The sequence below is a fragment of the Dermacentor variabilis genome, chromosome 9 (assembly GCF_050947875.1).
Source record: "Dermacentor variabilis isolate Ectoservices chromosome 9, ASM5094787v1, whole genome shotgun sequence".
Classification (NCBI taxonomy): domain Eukaryota; kingdom Metazoa; phylum Arthropoda; class Arachnida; order Ixodida; family Ixodidae; genus Dermacentor; species Dermacentor variabilis.
This window is the reverse complement of record NC_134576.1, coordinates 150341284-150357239: the sequence shown is the minus strand read 5'-3', so window position 1 is coordinate 150357239 and position 15956 is coordinate 150341284. Positions and strand designations below refer to the sequence as shown.

The following is a 15956-nucleotide window of genomic DNA, read 5'->3' as shown; positions in this document are numbered from 1 at the left end:
ACGCCACGGCGTCGCTCGGCGCCACCATCGCGCCTTCTCAAGAACCTCTACGATCCTGTCCCTAGGCACCTAGCAACGAACCTAGGATCAGGTCACGTGAGGGATTTTCGTAGGCTGTTTCAACGCCTCCTTTAAGTATACACCCCATGCAAGCGATCTTGCACGCGACAGCGACGCGATGGAGATGGCTGTCGCGTTCGCTCGTCGCCTACAAGTTGCACCCCTTGCGAGCGATGACTTCGAGCGACGTCTCCCCAGTGTTGCCGGTATGAGGGCAGCAATATAGGCGCCGAAACTAGCGTGACGCGCGCTTTATTAACTTAAGTTGATGTATTTTACTGTAAAAAGCAGCATAAAATATTTCTTAAAGTCTTGCAGTAGGTTCTTATCCTTGCACTTATAAAAATTGAATCGTTTGTTCGTTCCGTGCGACAATCGGAAGTACTGGAGTTACGTACATCCAGTTCCGGCTTTGCGCTATTGGCTAGTCGCTCATAGCACTTCCGGGCGACGAGCGACGAATTCTAGATTTGCAAAACCGAGCGACAAGACCGAGCGATCTGTTCAAGCGACGGCCTGATCCGTCGCGCAAACCCGTCGCTCGTCGCTGTCGCGCACAAAATCGCGCTAATGGGGTTTAGCCTTTATTAAAAAGATGCCTGCCGCGTGCGCCGAAAACCTGCTGCTCTTACTTTTTCCCCTTTTTTCCTTTCCACTTGAGGCGATAGCTAGCGATCGTTGCGGTGGTCGCTTGCAACACATGCGCGCATGCGCACATCACCGCATGGCAGCGCGGCCGGCGCGGCCATAGAGTTACTATTGGCGGCGAGGAGTTACGGAGTCGCCCTCTATCGGAAGCGCCTCGCTGGCGTAGTATGAGGGATCACGTGGCGCGCTCCTCATAGGTTTTGCTGTCAGCGCTCCCTGAAAACGCCACGCGCGAGCTCTCCCGGACATTTCTGTAAGTACTTTCGAAACGAGAGAAGTTTCTTACTGTCTAAATAATAATCTTGGGCAAACTGAAAGCACACAATCGTTTACAGCCGCTATCTCTTTACCGAATACGTAGAGTGAACGCCACTGCGCACGGTCGCCGCGATGGAGTCTCCCGAACCGGCTTCTTACGTGAAAGGTAGGTAAACGCTGAGAGCAAACTATGTGAAATATGTTCTTATAGTGTTTGTATAACTAAATGGAGCGTAATAGAATGAAGCCTCAATGCAGCGATCGCGCAGATTCGCAGCGACCGACTGCGCGTCTGCATGCTTGTGCGCGCACTGTTTCGCTTTCTCCGCGCGTGCGTTTTCGCACCGTGCCATGAGCTTTAGGCCGCAGAATATGAGCATTTGACAGTATACAAGCAACCAATGTTGCGTTGGCGCTATCAGAGCTGTTCAAAAATAATTTCATTGTAGAGACTTCGACGCCTTCGATGTGCCGTCGCAACGATTCAATCTTTTTTTTTTCTTCTAAATTCTTTGACCTTTCGATACTATTTCTCGAGTTGCGTCGCATGCACTGTATGTTTATCGGCGTTCTCAGCGTGCAATTTCCCGCTGCTCCTTTTTTGTAATCCAGTGCATTAATTCATAACATAAACATGACCATATGCCATGCTTTCTTTAAATGTGCTTCTTACCGCTGTCTTTCCATCTATAGTATCGACAAGTTCATAGACCAAACCGTCATGACATTAGTCGGGCAGCGGACTCGGGCGTGCGTCTCAGTGCGCGTTTTCAGAACATCGCAGACCGGGCGCCGTAGCAGAAATCTTCCTCGCGTCTGTGCTTGCTGCATACCCGAGTTGTAGCCGATGACTGTTTGCCGGTTTTATCTTTCGCGAGCCAAGCTTCACACAGCTTCTTGTCCTGCGGCTACGTGTGAATAAGGCTGACACCATAGAGTTACTATACTGACTATGGCTGACACCGTGCTCCGTTGCGTGCGTCCGGCATTGCGGCACCGAGCAGTAGCCTACCATGTTGTGCGCCTTCAAAGGCAGCCACTACCTATTGTAGTGCTTTCAAGCGTTGTAAAGGAGACCCTCGAAGCGGGAAAATCTCGCCACTAAATGAAAACCGCAGCGTACGAGGGAATTTAAACTCGTTTTCAGCTCGCTTCGGCCTCCGTAGCTTCGGCGCGCCCGAAGCAGCCGACGCGGCCGCTATGTCCACGTGATCCCTCCTAGCACGTCACGCCGACGGTGGCGCCAGCTTTTCCAGTGGTGGAGCTCGAGGCCAATACTCTATGGGCGCGGCCGCCGCTACCGCCGCGACACCACACTATGGTGTTCTAGAAGGTAACCACACTAACCACACCCAATGCCTCACCGCCCCAGTCCCCTAGGTGGAGATAGGAACGAAAGTGGCGCCATCTCCTGACAACTGACCGCAACTCAAGGCGCAACGGCTACAATGGGTAAGCGAGCGACGCCGCAGGCGTCTTTCTAGAGGAGGCGTTGGCTGTTTAGACCACGACCTACTGGAACTCCAGACCTGCACAGATATCCGGCTTCTATGGAATCAGCTCGCGCCCACTTTCGTTCAACCGATGGCCGTAGGTGGCGCTTTTATAACCTGTTCGTCTGCTTCGCGGTGGGCGGCTGTGCGGCGTTGTAATTAGTACGGCAGCTGTTGTGTTGTGACGAACTGATTGTCTAGTTGATGATTTTTGCTAACACAGTGACAGTGATGCCACAAGGCTTTGATCGGTCACTTCGCTCCAAAAGTTGACTGCCCGAACCTAAAAAATGTCGGAGCGTGTAGTCCGCTGCTCTCTAAAATAGCGTTAAATAGCCGCTCCTATATTGCCTTTTTCAGGAAAATAATTATCAGTCACATTGTTTATAGGGTTCATAATGTACACAACAGTTTCACTGTATACGTTTTAAAATTCGCTTCTGCGCTCTTTAGAAACTTGAGACCACCGCAATGTTCGACGACAGAACGATTACCGCTCATTTTAACTCTTAAAAGTTGTCCGTGAGTGCGTCACGAGTTCAAAAAGCGAATTACGCACACAGCTTAACTGCGTACGTATCTTAACCACCACCGTTATGCTGCCGCCGTACCACGTAGAAAAGCTAGCTTTACCGTTTGAAAAAAGTTCCGTGACACGATTTAAGGCCTGCAGTGCAGCACGTTCTAAAGCACTGGGATCGCTTAATTTTTTGCAAGCTTTCTACTGAGCTAGACATCTAACGACATTAAAAACAAGATATGCTCACCTTCCCTTGAAACAGAATCGATCAGCCTATTGCACATATCGGGCGGAGGACTTACTCGTGAATACTTTTACTATACTTTTACCAGATAATGTGCATTTCACTACGGAACACAGCAGTAAATCCTAATGTCATCTACGACATTGGGCTATCTGTAATCAACTAAAAAAAGCTAGATTATCCTATGAATCTTCTTAAGCAATTTTTTCAGTCTCTTACGGAGGTTAGGAAAGAGAAATTTATGCCGTCGATCTAGCATTGCAGCTGCCACCTATGCTCGTTGTTTGCATTTCTTGCACCGCTCCTCCTTTTCTAGTTTCACTATTCAAACGCAAAGCATTCGCTAATATGTTTTCTTTTGTATATTTGTGAATTCATTTATTTACCGCCAATACAAGCGCTGAACAGATCGCAAAAGCAGACGACAGCGAACAGGTTATAACTAGCGCCACTCTGCTCGCGTTCTTTCCCTAGCGGCAAAAGGGGCGAACTAGACCAGGCGTGCTGGAGGAGGGAGATCTGTGCAGGTATGGAGTTCCAGTAGGTCGCGGTTTAGACCAATGCATTGTTTAGACGCACGCCCAGCACGCCGTCGGCGTGAGGCACTGGAATACAAAATGGCAACGTATACAGTTTTCTGCCTCTTGCGGTCCCAGTCCGCGAATGTACGCGGTGCAGCTTACGTTGGGAAGCGTTTCATGGCATCGGCGGGTCAAGGCCCAAAAAATACTCAGGACACAAAAAAACAGCCTCTATCAGCAGGTTCGAAAAGATCGTCTGCTCCGCCTGTGCAGCCGAAAGCGAATGTCAGCGGAGCGACTGAAGGTTACAAGGTTAAAGAATACTTCGAGCACAGCCCGTACAGCTTCTACGATATCCACGCCGACATGTCCAAGCTCCGGATGCCACAGCCATCCAGTAGGAAATAAAGGTGGGCATTGTGATACCGCTTGTGGAAACGAAGGGGCGGTTGTGCCTCGATGGGGGAATACGGCAAGATTACTACCGTTGTTCACGTTCACGTTTCGCCTACGAGTGCTCAGTTTGCAGCAACGCCGTCGATTGGCACTAGTTGAACGCGTTCGATCTATCGGTAGACTGTCGGCTATCTATCGGTAGTCGGCTGTCGCAGCTCCGCGCATCACCCAGCAGTGGAACCCGGCTCAAGCGTTCGCACAATCGAGCTTTATTCCAGTTACTATTTCGGTGTTCAGCTGCTTAAAAAAAAAGTGCGTTCATTTTCGAGGAGTAGCCGGTGTCCGAGCTTAGAGAGCGCCCCATTCTTGGCCTCATTGTGGTTAGTCGGCGCGGCGCTAGCCAGAGCAAACAACGCCGTCGAGTTTCTGAAAGCGCCGTTGAAGCCGTTTTCTTTTTTCGCAATTCACATACATTGAAGTGTACTGATAGTGTAACATAGGCGATTTAAGTGAGGGCTTGTAGAATAAAGACTTGCTTCTTAGCTGCGAAACATGTTGCAGAGGTGGCAAGCGAAACAAAATTTGCCGACGTGGGAGCGACTGAAAAAGCTTGACTGTTTGAGGGCTTGTAGAATAAAGACTTGCTTCTTAGCTGCGAAACATGTTGCAGAGGTGGCAAGCGAAACAAAATTTGCCGACGTGGGAGCGACTGAAAAAGCTTGACTGAAGAGCATCACATATGTCGCTGTAAGCATCTGCGTAATTAAGAAAGCATGCGTACTTGTGCCGGTCTCGCTTTGTAACCAGACTTTGCGTGGATAAATACACAGGCCACACACGTGTACAATTTACCGATAATCGCCATATCTGTTCTACATTTGCCACAGAGGCGTTCGTGGCCAACCAAAGGGCGGCCAGTGCCATGTGCCAGAGCTTATCAGATTGAATAACAATCCAAGTACTAGCAGATGATTTAGCCCTATTAGCTTGAATGGTTCACTGTATCAATGTTGAGTGGACACCCAACCTTACAGCTACTTCATTGCAGTTTGACATCCTTTGTCTAGAACTGCACTCATGGGCTGCATTGTGATGAAATTGCCATGTCTACTTCTCGGCACACCTCATACATGTTCAGCACTCTGCGTTTTCCTCCCTTCACAATTTACTGATGCGAAAAAATTGTAACACCGCTGGAGCGTTGGCCAAACTTCATCAATGCACTCTCTGGCAGGTGGTACACCTGACTTCGAGACTTGTGTAATATGCACGTGTGCCCTTTTCTAACAACGTGTGTACTTGGAGTTCAACCACACGCATGCTACAGCGACAGCTTAAGGCAGTCACTGTGCACATAGGTCGAAGAGTGTGGGCAAGTGCTACTGTGGCACCAGTTTCGAGGTATCGGTCCGTAATATCTGGAGTGCCAAAAGCATCCTTGCAGCGGTGCAAGATGATCATAACTGGAATTACAATACACTTTTGAACCATTTTGGGGGCAGATATTTCGTAACTGCTGCTAATTTCAGGCTTTCTGCCATGTATACATGACTTCCCTGCTGCTTGGCTTCAAATTCAAAATTGCAACATGTGCTATAAAGCAGATTAAAAGGTCAATTAGTAGATTTATGTAATTAGACAAGTTACCGTTAAACATTTTCTTGCTGCCAACGCCACTGCAAAAGGGCAGGGGCCTAGTAGTAGCGATATTTTTGCAAATGTTTCCCTGAAGAAGAAAAAAATACCTTGTATGGCACCAGTGTGAAGTTGTTAAGGTAGTTTACTTAAGTTGGCTGATGTGGCAAGGAATATATCTGAACACTATCACCTAATAATTGAATGTGAATGCTGGAGTCAACCGCATTTATCCAAACATATAAAAAAAGAAAGAAAAAGTGACAAACTAGGTACACTACTCTTGGAGTACCTTGCTGGTAGACAGCCAGGCTGTGAATCTATCCCTATAGACCAATTCGAATTAAGATGATGCCTTCACCTCCATCTGTCGCCACCATCCCAACGCTTAGAAGCCCTGAACAGAGGGCCAGAATGCAACAAATCTTTCTCTCTCTAGAGATTATTGATACTTACTGACCAGTTATTCCAGTTATCATAGTAAGGTGCAACATTCAATTTCAATGTTAGGCAATCACAAGCACACAGTCAAATGCTTTGCTGAAGAAATCTTGTCAACTTTAGTATTGTCTAGAAAGCTAATGACCCATTTCTTACTGGAGTAGTTAATAGCCAGTTTCATAAGTTGCTGTACTGTAACCTTACGAACAAAACAAAACTTTTCTGAAACAGGCTGGCTATTCTGGTTTGTTTTCTTGCTACTAAATGCTGTCATGATGTATAAAAGGACAGAGGACCACACGGTTATTCGAACATGCTGCATACACTTGAATACAATTACTGGTCGAGTGGAGTATCCATAAATAGGGCAAAACTAAATATACTCAATCGAAATTTTTTAACAATTTTTCTCTTACCACTTGATGTTAAAACCCAGTTAAAGGTAACGTCATAGCCAGCCACTCTTGAATTATGCAGGCGCTGCGGGAGAAAAATCCATTGCACAGCTGTAGTGCCCAATGACCTCGTGCACATAAAGCCTGCATGTTGACGGTGCAACCAAGAGCAGCTTGGTAATGGCAATCTTGGGCTTCTCAATAGTGATAGCCTCCGCCTGAATGACACGAGGCTACTGGAAACACTTTTCTGTCACAGTTGCCTGTTAGAAGCTGCAAGCTGTTTTCAGAACTCACCCCAAAAATAAAGGATTTTGCTGCATGGCAATCCCTAAGTTGCCGTGTCTGGCATGTAAGGCCATTGGAAGTTCATGCAGTTTTATCTTCTCTGTCAGGCTGAAAGCCCTGGAACAAATGTGCTAGATAGCTGATGGAAGGGTCAATGAAGTAGCACAGATAGAAAGAGAATGATTATAGCAATCCAGGGAAAATACCTAGCACACCCTGTATAGCACTAAAGTACTGCTCTTTTTTTTTTTTTTTTTTTCAGGTTCACCACTGAGCATGGGCACTGTAGACATTCTGGAACCACAACTAATTCATAGAAATAAAACACCTTTATTGCTCTTCAAATTGGTAATGTGTACATTTCTCACGGGCACGCAACATTATTAAAGGCACTTTGCTTTGTGAGGTATTTGCGTTGTCATGAAGTGCACTTTGCTGGATGCCCTTGGTCTAAAGATCAGCCACATTTCACACTTTGCACGAAATTGTTTCTCAACTGCATATCTTGGGCTACTCGGCAACATCATTGCGTCATTTGATTCTGTAAAAGCAACTAAATATGATGCAGAATATGAAAAAGAACATCATTAAGAACTACTGCAAACTTCTGATTGAGATACACACATGCTGTAAGCCATTGTAAGAGCGATGCACAGCAAGGACAAATGTAACTTTTGGTTGTCCAGCATCTGCTTTACAATCACATTGAATCACCAACTTCTCTCCAAGTGATTGGTTAAGGATTGGTATATTCTAGCCCTAAGCTACAATGAATGCCTAAGTAGAGTGCTACAGCTTAATTATGATTTGCACCAGAAGGCATTTTTACTCCACAGGAATGTAGGCTAGGCAACGTAAAACTGAACCTGCAAGATGCCATAGTTTTAAAGGCATGGTGCGAGTTCACTTACATGCAATGGTGACAATAGCTAGCTTCATCTGCTAGCTTCAACACCTGCAGAAATTTCATGTGCACATTGAAGTGTGTTCCAGCATTCCTGTTATGTTAGCACAAATATACACCAGAAATAAGGCTACAACAAGGCTAAGATTGAGTGAATTCATCTGCCTTAGGCAGCAGCTGAGAAACACTTGGACATTTTAAGCCAATATTAAAGTAGACTCACAATACTGGACCTAGCATCATCAACATTATCATAACAGAGCAAAATTTTCTGACATGTAGCAATAAGGCTAGGAATGATAGTGTTGCTCATAAAAAAACAGAAGTGCCGCACACCTATCTTCAGACTGCACTAGCGAGTGGCATCTGCAGCGATCATGTGAAAGGAGCGATCACGACATCATGATCCATCCACTTTCTGAGTTCGTAGAAGCAAGCGTTGTAGTAAATTATTTAGGGCACTCTAGTCCTTGGTTAATACAGTCGAACCCGTATATATCGAACGCACATACAACAAATTATTGTGTAGAACGAACAGCCATAAAATCCCTTCGAAAATGTTTGTATAATATCTTTGTATGTCGAATTACCTATATATCGAACTTTTTTGTGATCCCTTTTAGATTAGATATATCTAGGTTCAACTGTACCCTTTTTAAAGGGACACTAAAGGTTACCAGAAACTCAAGTTAAAGTGGTAGAGCAATGTTCTAGAACGTCTAAGGCGTCAATATAATCGCGAACAGAGCTTTAGTAACCGAGAAATTGAGGTAAATGCATGACACGATTTGAGACCCCCCAGCGACATTCCGGTACTAGCCCGATGACGAAAGGTCTCCTCATAATTTGTGTTACTAATACTCAACTACTCGTATTAAAAATATCATTTCATTCGATTATAAGCCGGAAAAAATGCTACTTGTCTACGTCTATTCGATTCTAGGAAAAAATAACATTTTGACGTTACCCTTCAGTAATATGGGTGTTCGAAAGGTTTCGTTTTCGCTCGACTCTGCGCCGCGCACGCTATGGCGCACGCTTTGGAGTTTCAGTAGTTTCGTTATCGCGTCGTGCTGTGAGGGTTCTGCTCGCGAAACTTTCATTTGGAACAAGCAGCGAGAAAGCCACGTCCATGTGATGTCGTGGGAAGCCCTCGTTGCTTTCCCGCTCCGGAGAGCCGGTGTCGAGGCCGCCGTCGTAGTACGCAACGACGCCGGCAGTGCGAGCCCTCAGAAGCAGGTCGCGCTCGTCGGTGCTCAAATCGCTGAAGTTGAGCCCACCGTCGCGAGCCAATCTGTCGGTGTCAGGGTCCATTGCGACGAGCGTCGAAGTTAGCGTCATAGAATGAAGTACCAGCTTATGGGCGTCTTGCGCTGGAGTGTGAGGTATAGTAGCGGCGCCTGGTGGCGGTGCGGGAAACGACATCTGGGTCGTGCCAGCTTGGGTCGTATTGAGCCCTAACTGTGGCGAAGCACGTTTCTAGGCCGAGTTTTGCGTCGATTCGCACATTTTTATGCCCTGTTGCGAGTGCGAAAAGGCTCGTCGCTTCTCATAGACCACGCCGACCACGCTGCGAGCTCGCTGCAGCCTATAGTTTAACGAAAACGGACTCTCCGTGTGCCGTGGGACGTAACGTGGGACGTAATTCGTTTCTCCTTCCGCTAGCCACCATACTCCCGCTTTCGCTCTGCTGTCGGCTCTGTCTTGGCTCTGTTTCTGGCCGCGCGTTCGCGTTTTGCGCAGAAAAGCCGTAGCGCCGTCTGCGGACGCCGTTCTACTCACCGATGGCGCAACGTCACTATGAGACCATGATGTCAGTTCTCCTCGATCGGAGGGCGGGCGATTTGAACTGCGCTAGAGGTACGCGGACGCTTCAGAACGCATTTTCTCTTAAAATAAGTCTCTCCTTGGCACGAAACAAGCGTTTCGAGGTTTCTGGGATGGTATTTCAACAGTCCACGTTGACTTAATAGTAACCTTTAGTGTCCCTTTAAGGTTTAGAGAGTTTGGACATTCATTTAAAATATATATTGTATGTTAAAAACGTATATCCACATGTGCAGTAGCATAGGGCCATCAGTAACAAAGAAAAATACTCGAACAAAACTTTCTCATCATGCCCAATACCAGTGTCACACAGTGATTTGAGAATGCGATAAGATCCAATCCGGATCGAGTGCTGTACATGGCCACTTTTAATCATGGGATCTTGCTTGATCCAGATAACCACAATTGGAGCATTACAATAGAGCCTCTTGATTGCCATCACAGGCTAATGGCCCTGTAGTTTTGAGGGTTGCAAACAATCAGCAGGGGATAATTAGCTTTACCCACAATGGTGAACAAAATAATTGTTATAGAAAAAAAATGTTCATATTACAAATTTTACAGCATATTAGACAAATTTGATAAATGCTTTGGACCCACTAACAGCAGCTGGCTCGCTTGAGCTCACCCAAACTCTATCTGGATCGTTGGACTGTGTAGCTGCGATCACTGTTTATTGCGATAAAAAAAATTCTATTCGGGTCGCGCTGATACGCAATTGAAAGTGACCATGTAACACTGGTATTAACTCCTGTGTTAATCTTCCAGGAACAAAGATGAATGTTGAAACATTCTGGGCACTTGTACAGCACATTGCATAACGTTTTGTAACAAAAGTCAAACTTACAAACACATCAGTGATGGCTCTTCAAGAAATCTTGGGTTGTTCCCACAGCACCATATTTAAGTAGGTCCCAAAGATGTCCTTCAAGGTTCAGGCAAAGAAGTGCAGTGAATGTGCTACTGAATGCAGCTGGGACACTATTACTTAAACATCCCCCAGTACTAAAAGGGCCTTTAAAGGCTTTTTGAATATAGAAAACACAGCTTCCTAGTCACTAGACAATGCTCTCATGAACGTAAGCCAAATCTTATTTCAGTATGTGCTACAGGGAACATACCATTTCCCTCGAAGGACCATCGCTGATTTACTTCAACCTCTTAATATTTCCGCTACTTTTCATGATTACTGTGACATGCCAATGAGTGCAACAGCTACTGGCTGGATTCCTTTAGGTGTCATGAGAAAACCGTGCCTCTAGCAGGCAAAAAAAAAAAAAAAAAAAAAAAAGTGAAGGAAAATCTCACAAGGCTATTATGAGGCTTTCGCACCATCCAGTGGCTGAGAAGAACACTGTGCCCACACTACGGGCTACAAGATCAGGAGGCATGATGCGCCTACCTTGAAGGCCATGCCAGCACCAAAGCTTAGCATGAAGAAGAGTGGAGCAATGCAGGCATTTCTCTGCATTGGTATGCTATGCTGGAATGGGCAGTATGTTGTCCACAGTGCAAAATGATGGCAGAATATTGGTAATTTTCGTGATCACGTCGCCAAATGGGTGTTGCGAGTAGCTGGTGTAACTAGTCCCCAAAATATACATTGTGGTCTGCATTTATAAACTAAAACACGGTCAAAACAGAATTCAACCATAGTTTGCATAAAATAAAGCAATATTTAAGATGCATTAAAGAAAAAAAAATTATAAGAAATCAGGCTATAACTACGCTTAGACATTTCCAATTATAGATCTGTGTCCCTGATTGTCTGTGTAATGTTCTTTTGACTGCAGCAGGGCAAGCACATGCTCAACATGTTCATTCTGTTCATATGCATATATGCAGAAATACACAGGGATGAGGCAGCCCAAAAATAACACCTGGATTGTGCCAGATGGGCTCCATGAGTATACTTTCTCCTGCATCAGCCAGCGTAGCGGTTTCGCTAAAGAAAAAATAATGATCAGCTAGGACGAATGCTATCACTGTTGCGTAGGCATTTCCCTCTGCAAAAGCACTCCAGAGGGCAGGAACACAGCAGAGAGCGCCCCGACTACAGAAGTATGAACTTGCACTGGCCATTTGGGAGGGAATGTGACGAATAAAAAGTAAGCAAAAGTAGCTTTTGCCAACAGTTGTGCCTGCCACGCTTATACCAAAATGCACAAGTGTGGCAACACAAGCTGCAGCGAGTTCTGCACAATAAACATAGGCCTCTGCGAGAACTGCAACTGTTCATCCCAGAAGGCCTGTGTTGCACCTGCATGTCACCACCGTTTTTCCTTCAAAAAAATTTTTAGAAAGATTTCAAACTTATTACTGCTTTGTTCTTGCTAAACTTTTGTAGCAAAATCCTATTTTATGTTTCGGATCTTTCAATGAAGGACTGTGCACTGTTACTTGCCTGGTTTGTGAAGAAAAATATTCTAAGAAAAAAGACAGACGGTGCTGCAGTAGGTCAATGTGCTCCAGCACCCCACGCCATTGTTACAACATCGAACAACACACTGCCCTAATCCAGTACACCACAGCACTGGCACAGTTTTTAACGCAGTAGGGACACCAGGCAGGAACAGCATATGATAGCTAATGAGCAATGGTAGCCATACAAGGCACATTCAAAAGCTTTTGGCAGTTAACAAGGTGATGCACATCGATAACAAATAGCACTCCTTCCTATAAAGCTGTTGCAAGGCCCTTTTCAAGGAGTACGGGCACAGATGGTACGTAGTTCTCTTTTGCTGCAATAGCTACGTATTGACACAACCACCAAGGTATGGTGCCTCTTCATTTTTCAGAGTGTGACAAATAATTACATTCTCTTCTATTACAGCTCATTTCTGTTTGAATATTGAAAGCACCTGACAGTGGCATTAGTGTTTCCGGTAGCCACAGCGGGTTGTGATGTGATGGTAGTACTGTAAACTGCACTCGTGCACAGGAAGAATCCACACCGCGCCACCGAATGGCAAGAACAGTGATTACAAGCTTATTTTCGTGCACAGCCAATGCTTATCATTTCTAAGAAAAATAAGGGGCAGAGGCAGAAGTGTTTGTCTTGAATGAGGCTCGCATTCTGTCCTCTGCCTCCATGGTTGTATCCACATCACAAGATGCCTTAGTGCCACTTTGAAGTCTATATCATGAGGCACTGCACCCTGAAGGTAGATGGTCTTCAATATCTACATGTCTCCTCACCATTAGTACTTCGTCAAATGTATTCACGAGTAGTGCCAAGCTGATCAGCATGAGCTTAGAAATCTTGTGACAGTGCTCCTGCAAATTCACAGTGAGAAAGACACAAGAAATGAAAACGATCCCATTCAACCCCATTTTATCTTACATGGTAAGAAGGCCCAAAAATAGAGCTGTAAATTGCCGGTGTTAAGCTCTCTGGTTATGACCAAGTGGTTCTTCTTGACTCCTTGAGCTACTATATATGTACCGCCACCACAGCACCATGTGAAACTTATAGGTTCCCCTGCTGGCCTCGAACATGGCGGGCCCTCAACTTCCACACATCCTGAAAAAAAGGCAAAATAGGCTTTCAGACTCCTGCATTTATGTGAAATTGTGGAACTCTCAAAAAGTTAAAACAACTATTTAAACAAGCAAACTGGCAACGAATGACAGTAATATACATAAGCACAGCAATGAATATAAGTGTGTGCTATATGTATCAACCACTGCAGTTTTCATTGAAGTTCTTATGATACAGAAGAGCAGCAAAGCTATGTCACCTTCAGCACATCACGCAAGTGAAGAGAATAAACAGCACACTTGTACATCCCCGCGGAATTGCAGCTCGATTTCCAGCAAAGATGTTTCTTTTAAGCAGCCACATTAAGAGGAAGCTTTAGCTCGGTGCCAACTACAATATTTTTGCTCCAACACATGTAAAACGCAGAGATGCTCCCATAAGACAACTGCTACAACTTCCCGAGTGAAATCTGTTGCATTTAAGAGAAAAAGTTACATTTTGACAACTGCACGAAAGAGAATGTTGATTTAGGGTCTCATATTTTATTAAACTTGCTGAACGTTGGTAAGTTTTAAAAATATTTAAGCATGTTTACAAATTCAGGTCTCTACACCAAAAAAGTTATCACAGTTTTGTAAACTGCATCTATTAGAGCACCTAATGCTAAGAAATATGACATATTAAGTTACAGTTGACATAAAATTGTTACAATAGTTACGAAGCCCTAAGTGCAAATCGATGGTGTGTTACAAAGTGGCATGTCAATTTTGTCTACTTTAGACGTCTTAAAATGTGTAGTTTCTAGAATTGTGATATCAATATTTATTATGACGTTGAAAACGTGGTACTCGAGCTTTTTTTCAACCTCTCTCTTTCTTTAAATTTATGGTATAAATAAACATTTGTTTCCTACAGTCACTAAATTTGACTTTTTTTCTTCGTGCAACAAATCTCATCGAATTCAGTGCAACTGTTTCTATGCATATACAGATAGGAACTCCCGAGGTAAAGCCAAGCCTGTGGCATGTTGCGTGTTTCGCGTCCAAGCCTTGGGGTGGCGCCACCATCGAAACAACGACAGCGCACCGCCGGCAGCGGTAATCGAAACGCCAGCTAAGCCTTTATTATGTAAACTTTATTTGCGACGCATCAAAACCGCACGTACAGAAAAACATTTCTATATTACTATATTTCTATATTTCTATAAATTTTTCGAAGCAAATTCAGCTTAAACGCTGAAAATTTTTATAACATGATTCTCGAATCGTTAACTGCGAGAGAGCAGGCATTATGGACCAGAAGTCGAACAGTCGCGACAGAATTCGCCCTTGTGAGAGCTACGTGTTTCTGCTCAAACAGGAAGCACTGGCTCAAATCAAGTTGCAGTTTATGAATATTGTGAACGAAGTGACGTGACATCTTCAGCTACAAAAGTGGAAGAACTTTATCAACATACCAGCGTGCGACGGCATTGTGTGGTCCGATGTGTTTCTTAATTCAGCGGCGGACAGCTTGTGTTCACCAGAAATGTGTGGAGAGACTGAACGTAGTATCTTTTTGCACATAAACAACTGTGCATGTTACGCACCAGTATATCTTTGAAACGCTATTTATGTGCTTTTTATTTCATGTAAACATCGATGATGTTATAATAAAGCTGTTTATTGGGAGCAAGTTAGTGTGATTAGTGTCGTGATTTCTCTCGGCCTATGAGGCAGTGCCAACATTCAAAGGTAAATAAGAATATATATAAGTGAGTATATATCAAAGGTAAATAAGAATATATATATAGTGGGATATACTTGGCCAAAGCAAGCGGGCAGCGCAAAAGCAATAGCAGAAGCAGACGACGCTGGTGTCTGTCATCTGCTGTGCTGTATTCCTCGCAAGCGTCATTGCGCTTTCGATACGCATGTAACTTTCTAAGCAACTAAAAATTATTCAGACGTCGCCTGTCATTTTTAAATTTAGATTGTAAGGGAATAATATTCAAAACATTATCTATTATTAGTAAGTAAACATTTTTCTGGTATCAGTGCAACTACCGTTAGAATCCAGGCAGCACTAGAGTCGCCTGCGAAAATCAGCCCCATTGGCCCTATGGGAATGTCACGGGCTTGGTAAAGCTTCCTCTTATTAAGGAGCACCAGTACAAGGCATGAGCATTGCACAGGGTGTGCACACGCCTTCAAGATCACTTGAAATTGAAAAGTATGTTTTCAAGGCCCTCGAAAATCTATAAATAATTTCTTCCCTCATAAAATCTTAAATTTCGCATGTAATACAGTCCAAGACCGATTACGTAGCCTGCTTTGTATGGTGAATCGATGTGGAGCCAGCAAATTTCCCATTCTAGAAACAATGGTACAGTCTAGCCAATTTATCACAATACAGTGGAGCCGTGGTTATACGTCCCTCGGTTCTGTGACGATCCAGGTTTTACAACAGATTAGCATAGTCCCGGCGAAGTCCCCATAGAAGCAATGCATTAAAAACCCCGGTTATCCGACGCAATTTCGTGCCTAGCCAGCGTTATACGACGACCCTCGCGAAGCGCGGGACGGAAGGCAGACGAAAGAAAAGTGCCGCGGGTCTCTTTCCTCGCTCCATCTCTCTGCATGCGGAGCGCTTGACACCGCTCGACTGGTTCGCTCCAGGGCAGCTTTCTTCCCTGCATCGTCTCATCGTTTGTTTCTCTCTCCCCCACCAGCAGACACCCGCAACGCTCGCTGTGCAAAAATAGTGCCTTTTCTTTTCCACAATCACTTTCTCCCTCTCTTCTCGGTGGCATCACCTCTCGTTGCGTGGGGGAAGTGTTTCTCTCCCCCCCCCCCCCAGCAGCCGC

The 15956-nt window shown here is 44.9% G+C and overlaps 1 protein-coding gene across 4 annotated transcripts in view; it reads right to left on the bottom strand.

Moving 5' to 3' along the window:
- Nucleotides 1-12938: 12938 nt before the first annotated feature.
- LOC142557833 (putative phytanoyl-CoA dioxygenase) overlaps nucleotides 12939-15956 on the bottom strand; it is a 78664-nt gene continuing 75646 nt past the window's right edge. For all 4 annotated transcript variants that reach the window (XM_075670015.1, XM_075670017.1, XM_075670016.1 and 1 more), the window contains one exon: nucleotides 12939-13153. In XM_075670015.1, the coding sequence (XP_075526130.1) occupies nucleotides 13100-13153 (54 nt within the window). In that variant the 3' untranslated portion in view covers nucleotides 12939-13099. The remainder of the gene's footprint in view (nucleotides 13154-15956) is intronic.